The sequence below is a fragment of the Macrotis lagotis genome, chromosome 2 (assembly GCF_037893015.1).
Source record: "Macrotis lagotis isolate mMagLag1 chromosome 2, bilby.v1.9.chrom.fasta, whole genome shotgun sequence".
Lineage (NCBI taxonomy): Eukaryota > Metazoa > Chordata > Mammalia > Peramelemorphia > Peramelidae > Macrotis > Macrotis lagotis.
In genome coordinates, this window is record NC_133659.1 from 141,115,620 (window position 1) to 141,135,387 (window position 19,768).

The 19,768-nt window shown below is 33.4% G+C and overlaps 1 protein-coding gene across 2 annotated transcripts in view; it reads right to left on the reverse strand.

The window, feature by feature from the left end:
- The window catches only part of FMN2 (formin 2), a 463,537-nt gene that overhangs the window by 264,651 nt on the left and 179,118 nt on the right, over window positions 1-19,768 (reverse strand). For both annotated transcript variants that reach the window (XM_074222920.1, XM_074222919.1), the window contains exon 7: window positions 12,787-12,874. In XM_074222920.1, coding sequence (XP_074079021.1) covers window positions 12,787-12,874 — 88 coding nt within the window. The remainder of the gene's footprint in view (window positions 1-12,786; window positions 12,875-19,768) is intronic.

Sequence of the window (19,768 nt, forward strand, 5' to 3'; positions counted from 1 at the left end):
TTCAATTTAGGAAAAAAACTTATGTAATTTTTCTATATCTCATACTTTGTTTTTCTTCCTTAAGGATATGATTTCTCTCTCATCCCATTCAACTGAGATCAATATATACCATGGAAACAATGTAAAGACTAACAGAATGCCTTCTGTGGGGAGTGGGGTGGGGAGGAGGGAAATAAGAATGGGGGAAAAATTGCAAAACTCAAAATAAATAAAATCTTTCTTAAAAAAGAATAATAGCTAAATAGCAATTTTTAATTAGTTCTGTTCACTGATAGCTTTGGTATAATGTCTTGCTCCCAGAAGGAGCTCTGGAGTTCAGGACCAAAATATTACAACTGATCCAAATCTACTAAAGGCTTCAAATATGAATTAAATAATCCTGCAAAGCCCATGTCAGCAAATTTTTTTTTTTACAGATGAGGAAACAAAGGCTTACAGATGTTAAATTACTTGCCCATGTTTACTTAGTCACCAAATATTATTAGAAGCAAGAATTGAATTTGTTATTCTCACATTCTGCTTCTCTCAAGGCTAAGGGACTTGTATTTCTTCTCATAGCTAGTTGTCTTTTTTCCAGGGCTTCAGATTCTCTTGCTAAATACTGAGCCTAACCCCAGACAGCCAAGATGAAGTTAGCAAATTTTCCTCCTTTCTAGGAGGATGCTTAGCTCCTTAGAATTTATCTCCCAGGTTTTGTGTATTTTATGTGAGTTCAACTGAGATATTTGCAAAGACTGCATACCATCTCACATAAATTGTTAGTGTTCAGTTGTTTCAATGATGTCTGATTCTTCATAGTTCCATTTTAAGTGCCATATAAGTGGGGAGAAATAGGATGGCAATAAGAACACTGTCTATACAAAGGCAATATAGGTAGCTAGTTTACAGTAGATAGAGCATTTGTACTTGGAGTGAGGAGCACCTAAGTTCAAATCCAGCTTCAGACATTTATTAGCTACATGACCCAGTCTAAGAAATAACTTCTCCTAACTTAGTTTTTTTTATCTGAACATAGGGATAAATAATAGAAAACAAAACAATTTCACGTGGGTGTATGATTAGTTCATGATGAATTCTGAATTTCCCAGAGAGATAATGGGTATAAGGAGGAATGTGAAGTCCTACTTTACTCTGCCCTGATAAAATCACAACTGTACTATATCCAGTCCAGTTTTAATAATTTATCAAAAAAACAAGTACAATAATGTTGCAAGAAAAGAGGAAATAATTTTAAAAAGACATGGAAAAATTTATATTAGAGTGAAATGAGCAGAAACAGAAGAATAATTTACACAATAGCAACAGCACTGAAAAAATAAACAACTCTGAAAGCTGTAAGAAGTATGATCAATGTAATCAGCACTCATGATTTCTGAGGACCGATGACAAAACATGCAATCCATTACAGAGGTGCTGGATTTTGCTGAAGAAATATGTTTTTCTTTTCTTTTTCAGTGAGGAAAACCATAGGAGAAAGAAATTAATTTCTGTTTTGATTTGTTATTTTTAATTGAGAAATAGGACCCATATAGATATGAAATATTACATGTATTTTTCATGAGATCACTGTATTATTAGTTTTACTTAGCTGTTTTGCTTTGTTATAAGAGACCTCTCTCAAAGCAGAAGTAATCTGTAAATGTAAAAACAAAGCACGTCAATAAAAAAACTATTAAACTAAAATAAAGAAATAAATTGGAGGGATTACAGAAGGCAAATAAGATATTAAAGGGCCTTAGTTCTATGTCATGTGAGGATCAGTTGAAGGAACTGTAGATCTGAACCTGCAAAAACAGAACAATCAGAGGAGATGTAGTAGCTATGTTCAACTATTTGAAGTTCTATTGCAAGGAGGTATTTTTGTTTTCAATCATGCTCAATTCTTCACTCATTTGTTTTCAATCATGCTCAGCTCTTCATGTCCCCATTTGGAGTTTTCTTAGCAGAGATCCTAGGGTGGTTAGCCATCTCCTTCTCTAATTCATTTTACAGATGAGGAAACTGAGACAAATGGGGTTAAGAGATTTGCCCAGGGTCATAGAGTTAGGAAGTGTCAAAGGTGAGTCTTCCTGAGTTTAGGCCTGGCACTTTTTCCACTGCTCCACTTATTTATCCCCAAAGGAAGAATAGACTCTTATTTGCCCCAGAAGGAAGAAGCACAAACAATGGAAAGAAGTTACAAAGAAACAAGTTTAAGCTGAATGTTGGGGGGAAATACTGACAATTAGAGCTATCTAACTCTGGACTATACTATTTCAGGAGGTTATAAGTATACCCATCATGGCAGGTCTTCAAGCAAAAGTTGTATGACCACTTGGCAGGTATAGTATTTTAGGATTGAAATTCATTAGGCATGGTTTGGACCCAATAGCCTCTAAGCTCCTTTCCAACTCTAAATTCTATGATTTTTAGTGTATTACAGTATAATCAAAGAATCAGGAGATGGAGCACTAGATTTTGGCAATAATAAATAGGCCACTTGGGATGGAACACAGTACACGTGTGAAGAGGAATGATATGAAAATAAAACCATATGGGTAGACAGCATCCAGATTATGAAGAGCTTTGAATGATAAGTTGAGTTTCTATTTTCTACAAAAAGTAAAGGGTAATAATTAAATCTTAAAGAAGGCAAGGAGGGAAGGTGATTTGATTAGATCTATGCTTTATTATAAATTGCCTTGACATTGTTGTTGAAGAATGAAATGTGGAAACTGGAAGACCGTTGAAATGTCCAAGCCAGACTGTTGAGATACTGAAATTAGAGTTTAGTTATGTAGGCAGAGATAATAAAATAGATATATAAAGTCAAAACCAAGAAAATCCCTAGTACAACAAAGATCAACACACACACTGTGACTGTTATCTACACTTCTGTTCTGAATTTAACAGCTTGTTTACTATCCTCATTAGGTACTCTTACCACATCAGAAAGGCCTTTGGAAAGCCAATAATTAACCTTAAGGAGCAAGGGATAAATACAAACTTTTTTTCTACTTTGTTATGACCAAGAAATAGAATTCCAGTAAACTAATAGCTTCTAAAGAGTGGATCCTTTAGGTTTACACCAGAGAGAAAAAATCAGTCTCCATTGGTTTAGAATAAAAAGATGAATACAGATTACCCCCAAAGTCTGAGTGTAGTTCTAAGCTTTAATAAATTATTTTTTTCATCTTTAGTAGCTTAAAAATGAACTTAGACTTCTGGTATAACCTATATATTCACAATTTTAAAATTTAATCTAAATTGATGAAAAATACACAATAGTTATAGGCAATGGAAGTGCTCATTCGGTTTTCAAAATGTATCTGCCTCTGTGACCTGTATAGGGTTTCGTGACAAAGATACTTGGAGTGCTTCACCATTTCCTTCTTCAGTAGGTTAAGGTAAAGAGAAGTTAAATAACTTTCCCAGTCACACAACTACTGAGTAACTGAGGTCACATATGAACTCAGGTCTTCCTAATTCCACTGAGCCTACCTACCTCTACTTAGCAAAGGTAGATGAAAATAAAAGGAAGGACTATCATCACTAGATTGCCCATCTCAAAGGAAAGATCAACTGTTTTTAATTGTAGAGAGGTGAGAGAGAGATAAAAGAGAGAGAGATTAAAATAATCGGACATCTACCAAGACATACACAGAAACTCTTTGAATATGGTTGTAAAACACTCTTTATGGAAATCAACATGGACCTAAAAACTATAGAAAAATTAATTATAAATGAATGTCAGTAAGACAGATTAAAAATGATAACATAGAACAAATTACTTATTTAGTGTCATCACAATGAAAGGATTAAAATGCAGAATTAGGAAATAAAATAATGAAATTCATCTAGAGGTTTTTTTTTCCTTTCCTCCCTTTTTTTCCAGAATATTCCTTACTAGATATCAAATTAAACCATAAGATTATCATCTGGTGCTACTTAAAAAATAATAGCATGATCAATCAGTAGAAAGACTAAATACATGAGACATAGAAACAGATGAACCTATTTGCCTAGTGTTTTATATATTCCAAGAGTATTCAGAGTAATACTATTCACAGCTCTGGACCTGGGACCTTAAGGATGGCAGTGCCCACCAAACCAACAGAGCAACTTTCAGCATAATCCATACAGTTATATTTCAGAGAAGAAATCATTGTGGAATTGTTCAATCATACTCATTACTGACAGAAACAATTGCTGATGAATTACTACCAATAAGCAAGTGAACAAAGAATAACTGGGAGTGCGGTACTTTTCATATTTGTTACAAGTTTTATTTTTTTCCATTTCTTTTAAATTGGGAGGGAAAGAACATAAATCCTTATTTTCTGGAAAATAAAATGAAATGGGGGCAGTTAGGTGGCACAGTAGATAGAGCACTGGCCCTGGAGACAGGAGGATCTGAGTTCAAATTCAGACTCAGACACTTAATAATTACAAAGCTGTTACCTTGGGCAAGTGACTTAAACCCATTGCCTTGCAAAAAAAAATACAAACAAAAAAAAGAAAAGAAAATGAAATGAAATGAAATGAAAAAATATATTTATGAGACAACTTTTAATATAGGATGATATTGTTTTAGACATCTAGTCTACTTTTGCCAGTTAAATCACCACCAAAAAACAAGTCAGAAAATGTACATGATATTAAGCTACTAAATATTATTTGCAAGGGTTTTATATATATTATACATATATGTATGTATGTATTTATATTTATGGTTTCTCCTTTTCTCCTCTAAGAAATTATATAGATATATAGATATAGATATGATATAGAGATAGAGACAGAGACAGAGACAGATTGAGAGAGAGAGAGAGAGAGAGAGAAATAGAGAAACCCATAATCTATTATCCAAGCATCTAGGTATCTAGGGTTCCCTGGACTTCTTTCAGTCCTAGGAACCTTTCAAAAAACTACTTCTTTGATTCATTTTTCTCTCAGAGAAATATATCTAAATAGGAAAGTAAAAGAAATATTGCTAAAATTAACTTGTGATTAGATCTTCATATGTGGGTATAATAGTTCTCAGCTCTTGTGTAGGCACTCACTATTAAATAATGTCTTAAAGAGCAGGTTTTATTTTATCCTCAGAATATAAAAAAATGAAAGACTCCAAGTATTCTATCAATGAGATGACTCTCCTTCCTTAAAGGTAACTCCCCCAAGGGTCCTACCCAGTCCCCCAGACTCAGAGTGCCACCCTGTGGTTTGAACTCTCCTTAGATGGGAAACAAATTTTAAATGTTTAAGAGAGTCACTTTTCCACATTTCAGTTAGTTTCAATTTCAGCCCAGGTATCCATATAATCTTCTAGGTTTATGATATTTATCAAAGTACCTAAAAATAAAAGAGATTCTGGAAAGCTGGAGAAACTACTCCCCACATTGCCTATATTGCCTAAATAACTCAAAGTTACAGAACATGGAAAAATCCAAGGCTTTTGTTGTTATTTTTTGCTTTCTTTGTGTCATAGTATCTGAATTTGGAGAGAAGCTAAATACATATAGTAGAACTAAAAAATCCTAGAATAATCTGAGTCAACCAATCATCCCTCTATGCACCCAAATCAATTTTTTTTCTCAAGTGAAGATACATAATTTTAATTGCTAGGTAATATTAATAGCTACTGTTTTCAATAAGAATGATCTAGCATTAGGTAATCTCCCTAATAAGACATCAATTAATAATCCACTTTACTGCCTGGAGAGATTACTGTCCATCTCATTAGAGTTCACAGAAAACATGCAGTCCTTTCTCTTAGGTCCATTTTTTTGTTTAGTTACCACATCTATGAGCTGTATCATGAACATAGATTATTCACTCAATCAAAATCAACTCCTGAATTCCAAAGTCTGGATAATCCAATCTCTTCTTTGGAGCTGAAGAATTCCACTGAGCCCTAATGATCTTTGCATAATGGGGATATCTCTCCAAAGGAATAGAAACAAAAAAATTTTCATTATTGTAGCTAGCATTTTACTCTTGGCATAGAATCAATAGAGGAAACAAAGCAATACAAAATAAAACATATGCACCAGAGCTTCACTCCCATAGCTACTTCCAGACTAGAGCAGCCCCCAAATGATCTATAGGCTGCTTTAAAACCTTCTCAGAAAATGCACAATTCACTTTTTTAAAACTTCCACAGTCAATCCTTTTCTGAAAAAAACAAAGGACCAGCCAATACACTATAGCTTGGAACTATAGTTCAAGTCACACTATTCAGTAGGATCAGCCTTTAGTTGAAGATTCAGGAACTTTGCCAGGCAGTGAAAACTGGAAATCCTGATAGTGTATGTTTTTCTGAAACAAATCTTTGACTCTGTTGCCACAGTTAGCTCATCCTTTGTAGAGCCTGAAAGAATACTTTATAACTGCCAAGTCTGTATCACCTTTCTACTGTTATTGCTGTATCAGCTCACATCCCACTCACTTCTTTACTGTTTATCACTAGGGAGAAGGGTTGAGGAAGAAAGAAGTTTCTATACAATTAAGGGCCCAAAACAAGCCCATCATGTAACCTCATCATATTATTCAGTTAATTCTTATTAACGCCTTCTGACTCTCCAAATAACTAGAGAATTACCATATTACTCAATCTTCCTCCCAAATTCCTAAAAAAGTAAATAAAATGTAAATATTCAGTCAAACAGTCAATTGTCATTTATTAATTGCTAACAAAATAACAGGCTTTGTGCTAAGCACTGAGAACACAAAGAAAGGCAAAAAAAAGAGGTTCTTTGAGAAACTCAAGGTTTAATGGAAAAGATAACATACAAACAACTATGCATAAAGCTATATGACAGATTAATAATGAAATAATAGAGCGGAAAGCCCTAGAATTAGGAGATTTGGGGGGAAAGCTTTCTATAGAATATGGAATTTTAACTGATACTTGAAAGAAGTCAGGAGAAAATGATAAGGGAGAGAGTTCCAGATATAAAGATAGCCAGTGAAAATGCCCAAAGCTGAGACATATAGTGTCATATTCAAGGGAAAACAAATAATCCAATGTTACTAGATCGAAGAACTAGTTGATTTGAATTAGGTGTAAGAATACGTGGTGGGGGGAGGTTGGGAGATGAAGGGCTCTGAATGCAAATGCAGAAGATTTTCTATATGATTGGGAGTAAGGGTCATGATTGAATCAGTACTTGAGGAAAATCTCTTTGGTGATCAATGGATGTTAGACTAGAGGGAGGAATGATTTTCAGGGCAGACCAACCAGAAGGCAAAAGACCTGGTTGAAGGAGATGAGATGCTGCCCTAGGGTGGTAGTGGCAGTTTTAGAGAAGAAAAGAGGGTATATTTACCAGATTTTGCAAAGGTAAAATAAACAGGGCTTTGAAATAATTTGGACATGGGAGTGATATTTCACCTAAGTTGTGAGCTAGAGGTTTGGAAGGATGGTGGTACTATCAAATTAGTAAGAAAATTTAGGAGGGGGCATTGTGGGAAAAATAAATCTCTATATGATATCAAATGGAGAAAGGAGACTTTCATCAGCCAAGAGGTTACAGTTGGAGAAGCAGATTTGACAGTCTTGAGGAAAGAGACAATTATTGAGTCCATGAACGTTTCTTAGATCACCAAATAAATGAGTATAGAGGGAGAAGACTGCACAATAGAAAATCCCATGGGACACTCCTAGAGAAGATTGTGTCAAGGAAAAGAGGAGGGTCTACAGTGTCAAACAATTGCTGAAGAGAGATATTATTGGTAGCTCTCAAGAAAGAAGTTTGGAATTGAATAATGAGGTCAGAAATCAAACTGCAGAATTAAGAAGAGAGAGTCAAAATGGAGGCATTTGCTGTAGATGGCCTTCTCAAGTTTAGTCAGAAAAGGAAAAAAGGAATATGGTAATAATTAGTGTGGTTCAAAGAATGAAGTGTGGGTTTTTTGAAGATAGAGGAGACATGGACATGTTCATAACCAGTAAGCAAGCAGTCCATAGACAGGGAGAGACTGAAGTAAGAGAATTGGAATTATTTGGTGGCAGTATTCTAGGAGACATGGGTGGGATCGCTTGTATAATTAGGTTTTCCCTTAAGAAGAAGGACTACCTTTTCATGTGGGACAGCTAAATTAGTTGATAATCAAAGAAAATACATCAGATGAAAAGCAAGGGGATAGCTCTCAGTGAATTTGGGGAATGGTCTCATTTTTTTCCCCAGTAAAATATAATGGAAAGGCCCTAGCTGAGAAGGTAATGGGAAAGGGAGTTATGGTAAGTTTGAAGAGAAATGAAAACGTTTGGGATGCCTAATGTGATAAATGAGACAGTAAGCTAATTAGGGAGGTATAGAATGATTGTCTAGCAGCAGTCCTATCATATTATGGAGGGTAAAGCATACAAAGGAGATACAATCTTGCTTTTAAGAAATTTATTTAAAAAAAGAAATTTATTGAGATGAATGTGTAGTGCATTTTCATTGTTCATATATGTATGTGTGTGCGTGTGTGTATACAAATTTATTTGTCTATGATGAATAAATTATCTAACCTCTCATGTATCTGAATATGTACTATTCAGCATAAATGTGGTTATATTTTTTCTTAGTCATTTTCTTTTATATAAGGTACATTTAGAAATATCCATTTGTCTATCATTTTACTAATAGAAATGTGCCTTATCACAACTCATCCATGCCTAGTCATGCTACTCTAGTCCCTTGAACCTAGTAAGTGTTCCATAGATACCCATCCAAAGATTCTCCATGATTCTCCAACCAGTGTTGAATGAGGCTATCCAGTCTTTATTTTCACATATTACTAGACAAATATTTTCTTTATCAGCCATATGAAATACTTTACTAAGGTTCTTCTTTGTAGTTCCTTTGAGCTATATGCTATAGCCATGAGTCGCTCCACTGGTCTGAGTCACTCATTTTTAACTCTGATAAGCCTATAATGTTTCATGACTTGAGCCCACACCACAACACTGATTAGAATATAGATATTAAATAAATGAACCTTTGTTTTTGAGAAAAGCTTGGGTTCTCTAAAGGCAATTTGAAATTTCCCAAATTTCAAATAGTCCACATGGAAAAATAAGGACATATGAAAGAAGATGCTATCCATCTCCAGAGAAACCAAGGATGAATGGAAATAAACACAGTATGGCTTAACATATATGTCTATAAATATATATATATATATATATATATACACATGCATTTGATCATAGATATATATGACCATGTGCATATGTATCAATGCTTATGTGTATATTCTGTATATTGTATCCATGTGTGTATATGTCCACACATATGTATGTATGTGTATTTGTATGTAAAACACAAATATATTAGCGCTTAATTGCAAAATTTTGGGAGGAAGAGGAAAAATAAAGTAAAAGTAAAAAAGTAATGACAGAGAAAAAAAGAAAAATACAAATAAACAAAGAAAAAATGGACAATCTTGAACACAATATAATATTTATCATTTTCTTCAAATGGAAATGTTTTACTTTATATTTTGTATCCTCTTATATTCTACTGGGCTTATGGCATTAAAGTTTAAAATTAAAAAGAACTATTAAAATTTTTTAAAAGATTTTTACTGTAAATCTTATGAATGGTATTGTTTAATAAAAAATAATATTCAGTTTATAGATAGAACTTGTTAAACTAGCCTATTATTACTTTCATTATGATAATACCATTAGCAAATACAATTCTATGAAATAAGGCAAAATAAAGCAAAATAATTGATTTAACTTTGAGTTGCTCCTTTTCCTTTTATTTTTATCTCAAAAATACTGAAGTTAAATAAATGTATTACAGCATTTCTCATTTAGTTGATTTTCAGCATACTATTAGTAAAAACGTTTTACAGTACTTATGGATCTGAGTTGATATTATAGTGCTTTTTATGTGTTATCAACTATGATGAGTGAAGTTCCTTTCATCAGTTCAGAGATCTAGGACAACTCTGGCAGACTTGTTATGGACAATGTTATCCATATCCAGAGGAAAAATTAACCATGACCACTGAATCTGAATGAGTACTATATCTACTTTGTTAAAAATTTCTCTTATGTTTTTCCTTCCTATGCAATGGATTTCTTTGGTCCTAAATCCTCATTTACAAAATGATTATTATGTAGGCATGTCGAACATTGGTGTACTGTTCAACTTTTACTGGACTATTCATAACTGAGAATGTTGGGGGGAGGGTAGTGGTGGGGGGAGAGTGAGAGTGGTAGAAAAATGTGTTACTTATGAATATGCAAGTAGAAGAATGTTGAAAGACTTTTCATGACATGTATTTGGAAAAATAAAACTAAAATATAAAGAAAAGAAACTTTGTGTATCTTCAGAGAGGAAATATGATGTAAAACAATAGTGCCCACCTTTTATGGGTTTATAGGTGCCTATTCTAGTGTCACAACCCCAAGCATGCTTTTTTGAGTAAAATCACATAATAGAACCTCTTCCAAAAACTCCATATAGCTCCTATAACAGGAATTACTGATAGAGTGAAAAGAGTTTGATTGGATGATTTCTTAGGACTTCTCAGGTCTAAAATTCATTATTTCCAAGAGGCAATGATTTAATCCCATTTAATGTCAAATTAAATGAAAATTTATAGTTCAACCATACCTCACTCACATGTATAAGTGTGCTTCAAACAAGCTGGAAGTTAAAAGTAACCCTTTCCCCAAAAGCCAAACCTATCTCAAAATAGCATTGCCTTTTAAGACAATCACTCCTTGCAAAGTGGTTTACAAGCTTTAGAAGAGACAAGAGAAAACACTTCTTATTCTAATAGGATAAAGGTTAAGTATAATACTGTATGACCCCATCAACTACTGACGTTCATGCCATGTTATTGTTAGTGTTGCATGTTAAGCTAGCAAATTTTCAATGAACTCGTGTTGGCTTTACCACAGACACAGATGTTAGGCGGACTCCTTTGTTCATAAGGTTCTCATTATTAACTCAAACCAAGTTGAATATTTGACTGAAGGAAAGGACCATATCATTGTTTTCAGATTTCACTCTATGACTTAACTGGACTACATCTGCCAGTTTTAGAAATACCAAGTACTTCTTGGCGCCAGCACTGGCGTCTTGCTCTATGACTACCACCCTAAATGTTTCAGCTTGAGGAAGTCTCCTCACCATCAAAACAATTTAATAAAAACTTAAATTGTGATTAAGAGTTACTCATCATTTGACAGAATATACCCAAATTGTGCTATTTATGAATTATTCCACATAATATTTTAAGTCCAGCAAGGAGAATTCTTGTTTAAAAGAGAGTAATCTAGAAAGCCAGTAAAATGTTTTCATGATTTATTAAGTCTGTGTTATACTTGAAACCATATTTATTTAATAGGTAGGCTGGCACTCCACAAGACAGTCCAATCTGCTTTAAATCTATTCTGAGACTTTGGGTAGCTTAAGGGACTTTCTGACTATAAATTTAATTCCTCTCTTCACCTTTGTGCACTGATATCCTTAAGGATGAATGTGATGGAGATAGGCAAAGAAATACTTAGTTTTTATTTGCTAATTATGAATTAAATAAGGTTAAAAGTCAATTATAAAGATATTAAAGGAAAAACCTTTTAGAACTTATAAAAATGTCCCTAACACTAAACATAGAAACTATTTTATAAACCCAATTAAAGGTTTAAGTTAAAAAACAACATAAAAGAAATTACAAAAGGTCATGAAATTACTGCTTCCATGTGTGTGGATCACTAGTCATAACATAAAGTGGTTAATACTTACAGACCATCTGTGATGCTTGTTTGAAACAGCAATGTATTCTTGCTATAGTAAACAGCCAAGAAGTTTGCATTGTGCCTATTTCTAGATACTTGGTAAATACAGCCAGGTCCTTAAAATAAAAATGCTATGAAAATTCCCCCACAATTATAATGGATAACTTTCCTTTGCTGACTATGAGTCACTTCTTCACTTCTACAGAAGGATTTCCAATTCATAACATAAAATTTTAAAATCAAATGGGACATTAGAGGTTATTTAGTTCAATCCTCTTTCCACTGCAGGAATCCCCTCCCAACATTCCTGATAAAGTCCAGCAATGGCTTAAATATTTCCAGGGATGGAAAACTGACTGCTTCTGCTGCATGAGGTGTCCTAATCTGCTGATGCACAATTCTAAATATTAAAATGTTCTTTCGGATATAAAGTTAAAACATGCATTCTTATAAATCCCACCCATTTACTTTTGTTCTGCTCTCAAAAAACACATGAGAACAAGACAACTGAGGTCCCATCTATTCTATATTTTCTCTTTTACATGGGATTCTTTCAAATATTCAAAGGTACGGTGCTCTTTTTTTCTCCAAGCTAATTTCCTTATATCCTTTAATCATTCCGCATACAGTATAGCTTCTAAACTCCATTTTTCCTCCCTCTGAATATCACTAGCAATCTGTTGAAATCGTGGAGACCAAAAGCGAATATAATAATTTATATGTTACCTGATTAATTCAAAGGAAAGAGAAATTATTTCTCCTTTTCTTCTGCCCATTTTCTTTTCCCTCTTTAAAAAAGACTCACGATGAAAGATGAAATCAGGCTCTTAGCAAGTTAACGACAACAAAGTTAAACAACACACCCACAAAATGTTCTTGCAAAAAAAGCAAAAAGTCTTTCATAGGGCAAGTTAATACCATTTATCAGAAACATAAATACATAATCCAATAATATTAATGTAAAATTATTGACAAAGGTTAGTTGATATACAATGACATAAAAATGATATTACTTATCCTGACATGCTTTCTTAAAAGCTGAATTTGTCTCTACTTACCATGCTGTATGTCTTTCATATCCAAATGAAGACTTGACATTAATATTCCAACTGCTTGTGATCTTTTGTTGCTTAATAATTTGACAACCTATTCAAGATAAAAGGGGGGAAATGAAAAAAATTCAGAAATTAATATGAAATCCAAACTTATGATTGATTTATTATTTTGCAATAATGCTTCCCAATCTAGCAAAGAAACACTTTTGTGCCAGTGCTTAAAATATAAAGGACTCACTGTCATATGTTTATTTTTAATAATATGTATTTATTTTAACATTCTTTTTTAAGATTTAAATTCTAAATTCTATCCCCTGTATACCCATAGAGAAGACAAATGATATTATTTATACATGTAAAATCATACAAAATCCTACGTTATATTTAAAGAGATTTGCTGTTTCTAGAACCATTAAACATTTATATAACTCAGTAATTTAATTCAGAATTTCTTCCTATTCTCTCAATGGAGTGGATTATCAACAAGTATCATCTCAATCATCTAGGTAATTGGTTTATTCTTCAGGACCTCAAATATTATCCATGATGGGATGATGCTTGAGTAGTAACAAAAAGTTATTTTTAATGTGAATACTTGAAACATTGGACAAGTCAGCAAAAAAAAATATCCTATCAAGTTATTGCCTCATGACTTTACCTACATATTAGATTTAGAATCTATTTTCTTACGTATCACTATTTTTTTATTCTTCATACATTTTGATTGGAACTTTAAAGATAAATAATTGAGTTCTATCTACTAAACCTATGAATTTATCAGGTTTCAAAATGCTTCCCCCAAGAACTCCAATTAAGTTTTCCTAAAACAATAATGAAGTCTCTATAGAGCAAAAATAAGGTTAATGTAAATGGGTTTACTTGTGAATAAGTAAATTTGTATAAACATATAGTTTATATACACATATACACACACACTTTTCACTAATAAGTCCAGCTTATAAGTTTCCTTTATCCCAGAAGTAGGCTATATTCATGACACTTCAAGTTTGTTTGTTTTTTCCAAGTTTTAACTAACTCTCTGATGTTTTGTTTTACAGCTGCTTAGAAAAACACTTGGGGAAAAGAAAAACAGTTAAGGTCAAATTACCAGAAGTGACAGCTGCCTTAACAGCTATCATAATTGCCCACCAAGCTTTAATTTTTTTGGTTGAAATTGGGTCAATCAGAGAACTAATAAAATAATCTTAGCCATCTGTCATACAAAGTCACAAAGCGAAACAATATTTGTAATTGCAATAATTGCTTTCTTGGTTCTCATGGGGGGGGGAAGAAGAAAAAAAAATTCATGATCAACCACAATACCATAACTCCTTTGTGCAATTTAAGGTTAAAAAGCCTCTTCTAGGGAAGGGGTAATGTTCTTCAGTACCTTTCTCAGTTTATACAGATTTTGCTAAAGTAAGCATAAAAATCTATGGCAAACTTATTCTGTGGTTTTTTAGTAAATGTAATTAGATCTCTGAGTTTCACTGAGGAAGTTGTTGCTAATTTTTAAAGCTACTTGAGTTTGAAGTCTACCAAAGTCACTCCATGAAAAAAAAAGTTTCCCTCTCATGAAAATCTAACTTCAGGAAAACAGAACACAGCAATTTCTTCTTTTGAAATTTCTCCCTAATTTTAAAAAGTGGCTCTTCATTCTTATATACTTTGTTAAAGTAATTAAATTAAAATCAATTTAATCTCAAGAGACACTATATATATATATATATATATACATATATGTACATATATGTGTGTTGTTTATAATGCCCTCCCCCCTTTTATTTGAGCATCTGTTTAATCTGAACTATTCATGTATGTTATATATTCCAGGTAACGAATGAATTAAGAGATATAGGCTCAATGTACCAAAGATAGAGGTTCTCAAGGCCCTTTCTTATTTTACAGTTTAGAAAACTGAGGCAGAAAAAAGTTAAATGTAATTTGGCAAGGGTCACACAGCTAGTTCTCTGAGGTCTAGGTTTTCCTGACCCCAGATCAGATGGTTCCATCTACTAGGCAACCTGTCTTTATAGGAAGATAACAAGGAAGAATACTTGCATGAAAAATATTTGAACTAGCAAATATGTTCAAGTATGTTAAAGACATAGAGGATACCCTATACATGTATATGGGTGTAACATAGCCTTTAGTGTGCCTTCCAGTTCTAGATCTATGATTCTATCATGCTATAATTAAGAAATGATGAGCTCATTTGACTTAGAGGAAAAGTAATCTTTAAATCAGCCAGTTAACTAAAATCTTTGGAATGGAATTCATAGTGCAAGGCACTAAAAGGTGAGTTAGTTGTGAGAAAAATGGAAGTATTAATGTATAATAAATTATCCTTCTAGAAAGGAAATATTGAAGAGAAAAGGGGCTCTATAGACACAATATTGAGATACTAACAGAAGAGAAAGGAAAGTAGTAAGAAAATCAATCATTATGGAGGTACCTAAAAATGTAAGTAGGGGAATGTTACCAAAGTTAGATTTAGAGCTTTTGGGAACCTAAATACAAATCAAAATCAGGAGACGAGACAATAGGCAACATTGTGAAGTGGTCAATATTTAGTACTCATATGATTTTTCTCTTATATTACTCTGCTCCACTATTCTCTCCCTTTACCTTCGTTTTTGTTTGTTTGCAAGGAACAGGGCAGAGATGTTCATTACAAACCTCAATGGAGAAACTGTCCTATAAATACTTCTCTCTTCCCAAATTGAACCTCACCCAGAATCCTTGATATGAACATTAACTTTACAGTAATGAATGCCTACAATGCCAGCCCCACTATGTCAGCTACTCTTGTTTGCAACATCCTGAATAGCAGCAAACACAGGATCATAGAGCTAGGGATGGTAGATCTATGCTGAAGGTAATTGAGTCCATTCCCTGCATTTTTTATAGTTGAGGAAATTGAAATCCAGAGAGATTAAGTGAACTGCCAGTAAAGTAGTACACCTAGAATTTCAACTGAGGTGCTTTGAATTAAAATTATGTTTCATTCCACTTTAGCATCTCCTGTATGACATTTCAACACAAATATACACATAGGTTTAATACTTTAGTCATGTAATATCCCTGTAAATGAGGTCCAAATTATTCTAGGTGAGGAAGCTTAGGTAGCATCATATAATATTATAATATAAAAAAAGAAAATTGGAGGTTTTTATTTTGTTGTATTTTGTTTAAGCTGTTAGTTTCAGATATCTGTGTTGATTGACTTTATTGTGCCTATTTTTTGTTGTTCTATGGTGTTCAACTCTTCATGACCCCCTTTGAGGTAGTCCTGGCAGAGATACTAAAAGGGTTTGCCATTTCCTTCTCCATTTCAGTTTATAGATGGTTAAATGGTGCAAAGTTAAGTGGCTTGCCCAGGATCACACAGCTAGAAAGTGACTGAGGCCAGATATGAACTCAGGAAGATGAGTCTTCCTGATGTCAGGTACAGCACTCTATCCACTGTACCACCTGGCTGCCCATTTGTTTCTATTTATTAATGACTAAATAAGCAAAGAAAAAACACTATAAGGCTATATATGCATGCTTACATATTTATAAATGCATATATATGTTTAAGTATGAATGTATTTAGCATTAATCCAATCAATGGACCAGATAAGTTTTTTTAAATATGAAGTCAATAAATTACAAAATAATGTAAATATCATACTTAAAAACAATTTCCTGAATATTTTAAAGAAATACCCAATTCCAAAAGAATCAATCCTTTCTCCAGGGGCAACTCCCTTCTTCCTTTCTTTTTTCTTTCCTTCCTTCCTTCTTTCTTTCCTTCCTTCCTTCCTTCTTTTCTTCTTTCCTTCCTTCCTATAAAGAACCCTATAATTACTAAAACAAAGGAGAGTATCAAATCTATCATTTCTGGACTGAAGTTGGTAATAGAGAATACAAAAAAAAGAGATGAAAAAAGCAACCCTCCAATTTATTTTCTCAAAAACTGCCATTCTACAAGAGCCCACTGATGTGTTAAACAGAAATAGGCATCACTAATTTTGTTTAGCCTTCTTTTGTATATACCATTTTGGGAGGTAGGGAAGAGGGGACTGTGGTGAGAGTGAAATTGCTTAGGTTCCCATTCACTTACTTCACCTTCTAAATAAGGTACTTATAAAGTAACACAATATAGTCCTAATTCACTAAACATGCCCATTAGCATATGTGCCTAAAGTAATTCCCACAGTGAAAATTAAGGGAAAGGAATCATACTAGGCAAAAGTCTAGGCCTACAGGCTACAGACTATCGTCGCCATTAAAATGAGAAACAACAAAAGACTAGTAATCAAATCTCTAGAAGATCTAACAACATCAGACAAACTACAAAACTACTTCAGCCCAAGACATAGAAGACATTTTTGGGGGGGAAAAAGCTTCAATATATAAAGGAAACTAAAGATTTTGTCAGTAGACTAAATGACTATTAAAAATTGCCTGGTTGCTGAACGGCCCCAGTGTTAGTAAACAAACTATATGCCAAATTTATTCCTGAGCCCAACAGAGTCTCAGTCTCTCTCTCTCTCTCTCTCTCTCTCTCTCTCTCTCTCTCTCTCTCTCTCTCACACACACACACACACACACACACACACACACACACATTGTCCCTATCTTAGGAAAGACCAATGTTATACAGATGCTAAATGACATCACTGGAATCAGTCTATACAGATTACTATTCTCTTCACTGACTTTTCCCTATCCCTTTCACCGAGTTATTTTTAAATTCAAGAGATGATGATAGCTAATTTTTAAGATTTGCAAAATACTTTACATATGTTATCTTTTTTTTTCCTTTCAACAATCCCGGGAGTTAAATGCTATTATTATTTTTATTTTACATGAGGAAACCAAAGCAGACAAAGATTAAATTACTTGCTCAGGGTCACACAGTTAAATAAGTAACTGAGGTAGTATTCAAACTTGATTCTGTGACCCTAAATTTAGTGTTCATTCCACTAAGCTTCCCAGAGTAGTTTTTTTTTTTTGTTATGGAAAATATGGTGCAGAGATAGAATGAATAAGAATTTGAAATTTGTTAGATATGAGGAAGAAAAAAGGTCAAGCTCACAATGGGTGGGCAGCAAAAATAATGAAGTTTAGAGTAGAGGAAGTATTTGGGGGAAAAGAATGAGTTCATTTTTAGACTGTGAATCACAGAAGCACATGAAGAGCTAATAACACTTTGATTGAATTCAGAAGAATGTCATTCTATACTGCTATGGGTTCATTTTCTCAACTATAGAATGAGATAGTTGGACTACATGTATTCTCACTCAAAATCTGTGATCTTATGATTCTCTCTAAATCCTAAATACAGCCATTCGTCCCAAGATTCAGTGACTGATAGTTCTACCTCTTACTCTGAGAACTTACTTCCAGAGTTCCAACTCTCTTTTCAAGCAGATGAGTTAAGTCTACATCATTAGCCCTTCTCACTCAGAGACCAATTTCATATCTACAAATTTCTACTGTTCATTTATATCTGATGCTTTGCCATCCACACAGGTACTGTATATCTAAAATTTAACTCATAGGATCATAAATTTAGACAGAGAAGGAAGCTTAAAGGTCATCTGATCCAATGTCCTCTCAGTTTATAGGTAAGGAACCTGAGTTACAAAAATAAATAAATATTGTGTGCCTAATAAATGCTTAATCTATCTTCCCACTTTTCATCCAGTAATTCATCTCTCCTACTATGTTTTTCCATTAGATATTTATTAATTTCTTTCTTTTTTCACCATTAAATCTTAACAAGTCTCCACATCTATCTAGATTTCTTTAACTACCCATTTGTGTTTGACACCATTAATCAAGATTCAATTCATAATTTATACTCCATATTATTCTACTCCACATCCTCCATCCTCCCTTCACACCATGCACATGGTGGTACTTTTTGAGAATAATGCAGGAATGAAATGATTTCTGTTTGAGTGACTAAAGTCAAGATCAATAAGATGATTATGTAATTTTCAGCATAATCAATATTATTCAATATTACAATATAGCAAATAGGTGATATAAATATATAAATAGGGTTATCATATTTTCTTATACAAAAAGAGACCTTGCTAAAGAGAAGGATTTATTCATACACTGAACAATGTTAAAAGAATAGATAGTGCAGAAGATTGGGGTGACTGGAGAACTGGGAGGCCATATCAAAAATATATGCAGTTTTAAAATCAAAACCAGAAATGTCACACTGAGTCAAATAGGGAGCTAAAAAGCACTTAACACTGTTTTGCTTTGTCTTGTTTTAAGGAATAATTCTTTATTTTTTTAAACAAAAAACAGTCATTTCTTTACTAATATACTTTGGGCCCCATAGCAAAGTCAAGACTGGAACCTTGATCTCTAAAACTCTGCTACAACTCTTCTACTTCAATATACAACCTCAGAAGAAACACATTGTTTTCCTCTGAAACAACTGGCATTGACTCATGCCACAGAGTCTTCAGGAATAAAAGTCCAGATCCAGTTAGTTAAAGCCCCTCTGAGCAGAGCAAGATAAGAAGAATTAACTACAGAGATTAGGTAAAGGTGAATTCTAAAGCAAAATCTCAGAATGTGAAAAGCCACTGATTCTCACAGAGTAAGGGACCATATCCCAGGTGGTATGCAGCACACTCAAGGACCATATAGAGCAGCCAAAAACACTTAGCACAAGCAGGAAAATAAGAGAAGGAGAATAATTACTAAAAAGAGATAAATTAAACTTGAACTTTCAGACTGGAATACTATATTAGGAATGGAATAATATACTTGGAAGGAATAATCTAGGTAAAATTTCATCTCAGGATTCTGCTTAGTTTGATCAATATGTAATGGAAATGACACTGGATCTGCACCCTGAACTTCTTCCAGGCCACCACCTGGATGCTCCACTTTACCTCCAGATCAACTTGTACAACTACTGATATAAAATGTTTCCCTAGCCCTATTGCTCTTTCTTATCTCAGTT